At 40.6% G+C, this 9,375-nt stretch overlaps 1 protein-coding gene across 1 annotated transcript in view; it reads left to right on the plus strand.

The window, feature by feature from the left end:
* Window positions 1-8,902, plus strand: part of LOC124035560 (TOX high mobility group box family member 3-like) — a 66,569-nt gene extending 57,667 nt beyond the window's left edge. Inside the window, exons 4-7 of the mRNA XM_046349042.1 lie at window positions 4,739-4,999; window positions 5,249-5,479; window positions 6,148-6,228; window positions 6,672-8,902. Coding sequence (XP_046204998.1) covers window positions 4,739-4,999; window positions 5,249-5,479; window positions 6,148-6,228; window positions 6,672-7,562 — 1,464 coding nt within the window. The 3' untranslated portion in view covers window positions 7,563-8,902. The remainder of the gene's footprint in view (window positions 1-4,738; window positions 5,000-5,248; window positions 5,480-6,147; window positions 6,229-6,671) is intronic.
* The last annotated feature ends 473 nt before the right edge of the window (window positions 8,903-9,375 follow it).

Genomic DNA, 9,375 nt, shown 5'->3' on the forward strand with positions numbered 1-9,375 from the left:
CTATAAAAAGGTCCCTTCTACGTGTCACATCTTCATAATTGGGTTAGAAATAGCCCAAATATCCCGTTTGAATAGAAATTAATATGGAGTCAAATGTATCTTTCTTAGTTTGTTGCCCAAAATTGATGCAAAGATGCATGTTTATTGTATTTACATGAATACATACGGACTATTTGCCAAGTCTTGTCAGTAGGAATCTAATCTGCATCATGTGCGCTACGTTCACCCTAATGACTTAGTACACACAAACATTTAGCCAGCTAGACTAGTACATTCATTGACAGTTGTTTTTCTCTATAGCCAACACCCAGTAATGCCATGCAATTTGGTCTGACCTGGGGATTTGTAGCTGACTGTATGTACAGTATGTTAATTACTCCCTGATGTACAGATACAGATAGTCTAATCCCCTATATTCTGACCTGTCACAAACCACTGTCTTGAATAAAATGGAAAATATGACCACTGTTGCAGAAACAGTTTTTTTTACACTCTCTTATCTTCCTTCCAAGCTGAGTAGCATTGACATCAGTTGTACATCCATTTCAGAGAGTGGATTTTTTTCTCATTGTTTTCTTCGTCCTGTTTCTTTTCTCTTTTTACTTTCAGCCAGACAGATGTTGTGACATATTGGGTCAGTCAGAAATGAAAGATATTCATGCAGGCATGCAATACTTGTAATGAAGTCTCAACCTGACCTTCTGTGTGATTGATTCTGTAATTTAGTTTTCTTAGGCAGCCAGCACTTGAAATGAAATGATATCATGTTGAACAAGTTTTAAATACCCACAGTGCACCGGGAGAAATGGGGGAAGGAAGGGTTTTGGGGGAGGGCATTTATGGGGGAGCGGGAGAAGGGGAAGGGGATGTGTAGCCCTTCAAGGTCAGTTAAAATGGGAGTGTGGAAGGGAAGATTTTGTTTTTGGGCTGGGGGGTTGGATGGAGAGGGGTTAGTCAGTGGATGGACTGTGACTGTGTATATGCACAGCAGTATACTGTGAGGTTTGTTAAAGCCAGAGACAGGAGAGAGGAGTCGAAAAACAATTTATCTTCATGCTATTATAGCCTTTACCAGCATTCTAAATTCCATTTTTCTCATTTGGCTTAAGCACCAAGGTTCTGCGGGCAGGGAGCCGAAAAGGGAGGAGTAAGAAAATAAGATGTACCCGTTTAAAAGCACATGCAGTAAAGGACTATGTGCAGAGGACTGATAAACTATCTTTAATAGGACTGACCTTTCATGCTGGCGAAAGTTACTGGGGGACTCATCCTTATAATTACCATATAGATGATTTTACCCCTCTTCTGCAATGGAACATTTCCAAGAGCCTCTGTCGTTGATTGAATGGACATTGAACTTGTTAACATTCTTTTCAGCCTGTTAAATTTCCCACCTCCTCAAATTTTGATTCCAATATCTTCAAGAACAGATGCAAGGCTCTTTTCATTGACATCACTGATATTGAGATTTTATCTCTGGTACTTCTGAATAAGTAATGTTGCATTTTCAGTCCAGCTGCTGTGTTTATTAGCCAGTGTGTTGCGGAAGGGTCTCGGCTATTGTTGTTTTTTTATTGCATCTTATACATAGTTGTTGGGATGCTTTGGTGCAGGGGAGAGGATAGGATGTGTAGTCAAAGCCAACAGCCTTCTATCAAACAAGCCAATATGCTTGTGACAGCTTGACAGGTACACATGACGTGCTGGTTCCTTGAGCTTGAGGTTTTTTAAAAGGCATAGATGTTGAGAGTCTCCATCTCAAGATGTCCTTCACAAAGCCATATTGATTGGAGAGTAGATTGCATAGACTCCAGGTTTACTTGTGTTTGATACACATGGCCATGTATACAAACACACAAGCTGGATGGAGCCTGATAGGGACGTTTTTTAAATTGGACTTTTATTTAGTTAGGCAAGTCAGTTAAGACCACATTCTTATTTACAATGACGGCCTAGGAACAGTGGGTTAACTGCCATGTTCAGGGGCAGAATGACAGAATTTTACCTTGTCAGCTCGGGGATTCGATCTAGCAACCGTTCGGTTATAGGTCCAACGCTCTTAACCACTAGGCTACCTGCTGCCCCACTTGTCACATCTGGCCATTGTGCATTCAAGAAAAGGACTTATTTACAGATTTATGATGACTATCAAGCTGTCTTCTTAGATGTCTGCTGTGACTGCAGACAATATCTGCGTCCGAAAGGCACCCTATTCCCAACATAGTGCACTATGGGCCCTGGTGAAAAGTAGTGCACTATATAAAGAATAGGGTGCCAGTTAGGACGCATCCAATATTCTAATTAAAATGCAACTGAGAGGACAGAAGGACATAAATTAACAGACTTGTTGCAGATTCACATAATACATTCACAACCACTGTAGCCCTTTCTCAGGGACTAGTATTATCCAGGGGTGTTTTGATAGTATGGTTAACATAGATGTGTTAACATTAGGCCTAAGCTAGGGTATGTTCACCTACTCTATAATCACTCATTCCTCTTCAAACTTTGTACAGCTTTTTTGTTACATACAGCATATATGTTACACACATTTTACATACATGGTACTTTATTTTACACTGTAATATATATATTTTTCATATAGATTACATGAATCACTCACTCTTTTAGGTAAGTAGTTGTGAGCTGTAAAGAGCCGTATATGTATTTATAGCCACCAGTCAAGTTTATAGTATTATACCACTATAGTCTGTATAGCAATCTGGGTTTGGTGATATTGTTGTAACACTAGTGTAAGCTATTTCACCACAAACCCATTTACAAAATTGCCAACTATCACCAAAGCCAGCAAACACAAGATACATTTTGAAAGGCAAATGATCTTTGAATAGGGCAGGGCCATAGCTGTTATGAAGAAAACTCAACATTTGACACAAAGGGCATGATGTATCATTGCTCTAAGTGATATTGCATCATTGTGATATTGTGTTGAAATGTTGTTACACAGATGGTCATGGCTAAAGAGCTCAGTGTGTTTCATCTGTGAAGCTCTCAATGAGCAGAGAGTCACTCAGAGCACTAACTTACTGTAGCTCACTACTGGAGGTGACAATGAGACTTACACATCAAGTGGAACATTTGAAAACTGAAGATATGTACATCAACATTACATCATTATCCCATTGCTCAAGTTTATTTCACCATTTATTCAAAGAGCGAATTGAATGGTTGGCATGTTTTATTTCACTATTTATTCAAAGAGAAAATTGAATGGTTGGCATGTTTTATTTCACTATTTATTCAAAGAGAAAATTGAATGGTTGGCATGTTTTATTTCACTATTTATTCAGAGAGCGAATTGAATGGTTTGCATGTTTGCATCATTAAATTGTATTCTATTCCGTCTCTGGTGGAGTATTTCTATGTAAATATTGAATACATATCTGCCTTGTAGACTGATTTATGATAGGTAGTAGACATGGCACATGAGAAAGATGGGAGACAAATGGATTGTAAATTCAATATGTTTCTGTTCTAAGAAGGTGTTTGAAGATTGTTTTGAAGACAGGGTTCGTAAGGTTCTCTCAATAAAGCAAGGTGTGTGGGTATATGATGTGTTGATGTTGGGAGAGATGGAGTTTGTGCTGCTGCTGAATACCAGATGGATGTTACTCAGGGAGAACACACGAACACACACACACCACACAAACACCTCCTAAACAAATCACATTTTTGTTGTGTTTGGTTATTTTTCACTATTCCCTGTCAGCTCCGCTGCATCCCTGATCATTCTCCCCTCTGAGAGAATGACAGGCCATGTAATTCCATCCTCAGTGGAATTCTCAATGCAAACATCTACCTCTCCCTTTACACAAAGAGATTTTTGAAAAGCATAATGTTTTATCTGGAAGATAAATGAGAAAATATGAAGATGGTATTGATGGTATCATATACTCAGCATTGTATAAAGAGGAAGAAAAATGTCCATGACACGCCAATCGTATCCCTTCAGACAGTTGAATTATAGAGTTGATTATATATAAATATATTTTCACTCTTTGGCAGTTAAAGTATGATCTATGAAACCTGCCGGCAGATAGCATTTCATCTTTAAACATAATGGAGAAGGTATCATTTGGGCCCCCATCTGCCAACTAGGGCAAATTTATTACCTTCAAAATGTCAGATTTCACAGAAATGTATAATATATTTTTATTTGTTGTATGGGCATTAAATCCTAAATGTTCTCGAGATAGTCATTGTGCATACAAATCGTGACTTGCACAATCTTTATTTGTTTTGTCCTGGCATTTGAGGTTATGTAGCCTAACCATCTCAAGGGTACTAACTCAGTCCATTATACACCAGAGCAGTCAAAGCTGTGCCACAGATTTCCATACAATAGAGTGTTGTGAACCGTATCAATTGAGCTGTGAAGCTATTTATTAATGGCAGATCAAACTGGCTACTCAGGTTTCAAGATAATTCATCATAGTTGATAATGGGAGAAGTTAAAGACCCCGGGCCATGTGTTATGTTATGTGATGCATTCTGGCCATGTGGCAGTCTGGAAGAATGTGATGACCAGATTTTTGTTCTGTTATGCTCTGGTCCAATATCTGTTTGTGATGTATAGCCAACTCCTATTTGGTTGTCATGCCAAACAAATAGCTATATAGCACAAACATATCTGGGACCAGGCTACAGATACAGTACAGTCTCTTACAAGATGCTGTCATATTTACTGACTTTTCCCTCTCTTTCTCCTCTGATTCAGAACATGCAGGGCCAACTCCGCCAGTACCCCCCTAACCCCGCCATGGTCATGAGATCCATCATCAGCATGAACAACCCCCATGGTATGATGTCCCGGAACCAGCTGACCACCATCAACCAGTCCCAGCTCAGCGCCCAGCTGGGCCTGAACATGACAGGACCCAAAATCCCCCATACTTCGCCCTCACCACCAACCAGCAAGTCGGCCACGCCCTCACCCTCCAGCTCTATCAACGAGGACGACCAAGACCAGGACAATAGGGTGAGTGAGGAAAACTCTATGAAAGGGCCTTAAATAAAAACACATTTTAAAGAAGGCTGCACTAAAACTGTGCTCACTTTAGTGTGAAATAGACCTGATTGAATAGCACAGTGACTGCTTGATATTCATATGCATTTGTTGAAGGTGGTTGTGTTAGTAAAGTGTCACATGCAAATTCCTTTGGCACTACCACAAGTCACCATTGAATTACATTCATCTGTCTAAACCAGATCACTCTTCTTGTAACAGGTAATGGCAGGAGAAAAGCGCCCAGCGCCAGATGCTGGGAAGAAGCCCAAGACCCCCAAGAAGAAGAAGAAGAAGGACCCCAACGAGCCCCAGAAGCCAGTTTCAGCCTACGCCCTGTTCTTCAGAGACACACAGGCCGCCATTAAGGGTCAAAACCCCAACGCCACCTTCGGAGAGGTTTCCAAGATAGTGGCCTCCATGTGGGATGGCTTGGGAGAGGAACAGAAGCAGGTAATCCATCATTATCTGTCAGAGCAATCCTACACTATGACATTTACACCACTGGATCTGCATTCACAAAGGCTGTGTTTACACAGGCAGCCCAATTCTGATCTTTTTTTCGGATCAATTCTGATCTTCAATTCTGAAAAAGATCTGATGTGAAAAGATCTGTGATTAATCAAAAGACCAATTATTGGAAGAAAAAACTCATCTGAATTGGGATGCCTGTCTAAACACAGCCCTAGCATCTCAGACTAGGAGTGTTGAGATAGAATCGGTTTAGCCTTTTAGATCATACTGAATACGATTATATATGAACAGGACAGGACAGGGGAGATCCTGAATGAGCACTTCTACTCTGAGATGCTTTGTGAATACTGGCCCTTGACTTTTATATCTGATTGAGAAGCAAATGCATGATGATCAGTAATTAGCAGTAATTGCTCTAAGGGGATGCATGAAGTCAGATTGTATAATTTCTCCTGCCCGCTATTTTCCCAATCAATATGTCGAGAGCTACAAAAATAAATCAATTAATATAGACATCTACAAAAGTAGAAGGCTGATAAGTCAGTTATATTGTGCTGCCTATGCCTGCATTTAGATGTTGTATCTCTTTACAGAGTGATCCTTTGTTTGTCACCTGTCATTCACACCTGTCCGTCTTGTCATAACAGGGCTATAAAAGCAAAACAGAGGCTGCTAAAAAGGAATATTTAAAAGCCCTCGCTGCCTACCGCGCCAGCCTGGTTTCAAAGGTGAGACACTGCTTTCTTTCACTTTTCACCCAACAGAAGTGTGAACTGCTGGGAAGAAGCCTAAGACTCCTAGTTTTTATTTCTGACTTGTTATATTTTTGATTTGACTTGATTCTAATTGATATTGATATTTATACTGCACTGTTGAGGAGCGCTGCATTTCACTGTACCGTTTATATCAGCAGTATCCTGCGCATGTGACAAAAGAAACATTGATTTGATTTGAATTTAATTGTGACAAGTAGTAAACTTAGATATTCAAATCTTCCTGCACGAGCTGCATGCAGATCCTGAATCTTTTCAAGATTGCAATCTTAGAAAGTTAGAGGATTTATAGCTTTCCGTTGTTACCTCAGGCTATTGTCGAAATAAATATTTATTTTTTGAGTAAATCTAGTGTCCATTCCTAGTCTGTATCTAACATGCTGTTGTTTCACTTCCAGGCTGCCCAGGAATCAGCAGAGGCTCAGACCATCCGTTCAGTCCAGCAGACCCTGGCCTCCACCAGCCTGTCCCCAGGTCTGATGCTGCCTTCGCCACTCTCCCAGCACCCGTCCATGTCCTCTATGTCCTCCATGGCCCAGGCTCTCCAGAACGGCATGCCACGGGCCATCGCCCCCAAGCCGCTGCAGATGAGGCTGGGGGGCAACCAGATCGTGACCTCGGTGACGGTGCAGCACCAGAACATGACCAACGGTGTGCCATCCCAGCTGCTGAACCAGATGGGTGGAGGTGGTGGAGGGGCCATGGTGGCCGGGGCCCAGCCCACAGTGTCCCAGATGAGCCCGCCCATGCAGGGTGGCGTGGGGGGGCACATGCAGCAGCTGCAGCAGCAGCAAACACAGCAGCAGCAGATGCAGCAACATCTGCAGCACCACCAGATGCAGCAGCAGCAGATGCACCACCAGCAGATCCAGCAGCAGATGCAGCATCAGCATTTCCAGCACCACCTCCAGCAGCAGCTGCAGCAACACAACATACAGCAACAGCAGCAGCAACAACAACAACAACAGCAGCAACAACAACAACAACAACAACAGCAGCAGCAGCAGCAGCAGCAGCAGCAGCAGCAGAGGCATGATATGCAGCAACAGCAACTGCAACTCCACCAGATGCAGATGCAGCAGATTCACCAGCAGCAGATGCAGCAGCATCTCCAACAACAGCAGCAACAGCACCAGTCCCAGTGTTCCCCACCACAACACTCACCCAGCACACCTCAATCTGTGGGGGGCTCCGCCTCCATGGGCAGTCCCCAACCCGCCCCCCAGCAGCCACACCCCTCCCAGATCCAGGCCCACGCCCAGGTTCTGTCCCAGGTCTCCATCTACTGAGCCAAATGAATGGAAGATATCTATCTTATCTCAAAGAAGAGGAATAGAAATAAAAGCATAATTTCCACGTTGCTTTTCTAAGTTGCACTTAAGAAGTGTGTAAGAATTAGAATGTTTTACAAAGAACTTGTCCATTGTTATAGACGGATATGAATACCTACGTAGACGTGTAAAGGGGCAGATACCTTAGCTGGATTTTGTCTATAAAATAGGCTGTGCGATGAGGAAAAGTCGGTAGGCAAATGCCCATTGATTGTTTATTGTTTGTTTGTTTGTCTCCGCTCAATAGTCAATTCAAAACTGCTTTTGGGCACATTTGTGAAAGGACTGGTGTACCTGACTCACACAGGGGAAGGAATGCCCTGTTTTTATTTAATGATAAAGCTTTATTTATGAGGTCAAAGTTGTCATTTCAGCCCAACTACTGGACACAATGAATGGATTTCAACAGGCATTTTGTTTTGCAGCTCTAACCTCTCCCAGAGAAGAACACCTGAACTGAATGACTTACAGGTACAATACTGGAGACCAGTAACCCACACATTAAACTTGTTTCCACACTGGCCAGTATATTATGAGACTTTCTACCTTTTTACCATTTTTCTCTTGCCCTACATTCCTGCAGATGTAACTGTTAACAAATTGTCTAAAGGAAACTCTCCATTAAACCATCATGCATTTCAGGCCAATGTGATATCTGAGCGCATTCATCCTATGGCATGAAGGCAAGAGACAATATCTTAAGGAAAAAGGGAACTGAAAAATGTCTTGGGGATGGGAGATTGTGGGGGTTGCTGGATGGAGGAATGGAAGAATGGACAGACAGAGACATAAACTGCCATAAGGTCATTTATGTCATCAAACTGTAAATGTAACCTGCTGTAAGTGTTTTGTAGAGTTGGGGACCTCTTCTTTCCACTAAAATACCAATTTGTTCAAAAAGTGTGTGTAAAACTGGCACTCCAAAAAATCCTCCTTTTATGTATTTGTTTTTACCTCAGATGTTTAAGAATTAAATTATGTTTTTATTTGGTGTGATAAAGGGGATATTTTATGGTAAATGAAAAATGCCACGATCAAGGTTGATGGTTTCATGATTGATTGATTGATGTATTTTTACACTACGTACTCCTTGATACTACAAAACTTATCAAAAGTAAACAGAAGAAGTAGCAGACACTTTGTTGCACTGTCAGAGCCAATTGAAAAGGCAATGAGGGTATTTTCTTGCCAGATGAAGTGATATATCCATGATGAAAAGAGAAGCGTTGTACATTTTTCATATCACCTGTTGTAAAGTTTTAATATGTGAGGCTGTAATTAAAACATTGGTAAAATGACCTGATTGCTATATATCACGTAGTGCATTTCTGCTCTTTTATACTTTATGAGTTATAATAGCAACAATTAATTTGTTTGTATTTTGCTTAGATAAAAATCCAACTGCTTTCTTAAAACTGTCCATAGAATAAATGCATTTTAGTATGAATATTCTACTTGTTTTTGAGCTCTTAATAGGACATTTAATTTAACATTTGAGTTTAAAAGAAAACACAACCAGATACATTCCATCTATTATACTATTAGCCATAATAGTATAATTAGCCATAATAGTATAATTAGCCATGATATTATACTCTATTATACTATAAGCCATGATATTAACCATTTTGTATGAAGTCTCCTTATTTTTTAAATATGTGAAAAGAAAAACAATATTTATGTATAGAATTATTTCAAGATAATTAAAAAAAAGTGATATGTATGCTTTATATGGAGTAAATAAGACGTTTAATAATAATAATAATAATAA

The sequence above is a fragment of the Oncorhynchus gorbuscha genome, linkage group LG05 (genome assembly GCF_021184085.1).
Source record: "Oncorhynchus gorbuscha isolate QuinsamMale2020 ecotype Even-year linkage group LG05, OgorEven_v1.0, whole genome shotgun sequence".
Taxonomy (NCBI): Eukaryota; Metazoa; Chordata; class Actinopteri; order Salmoniformes; family Salmonidae; genus Oncorhynchus; species Oncorhynchus gorbuscha.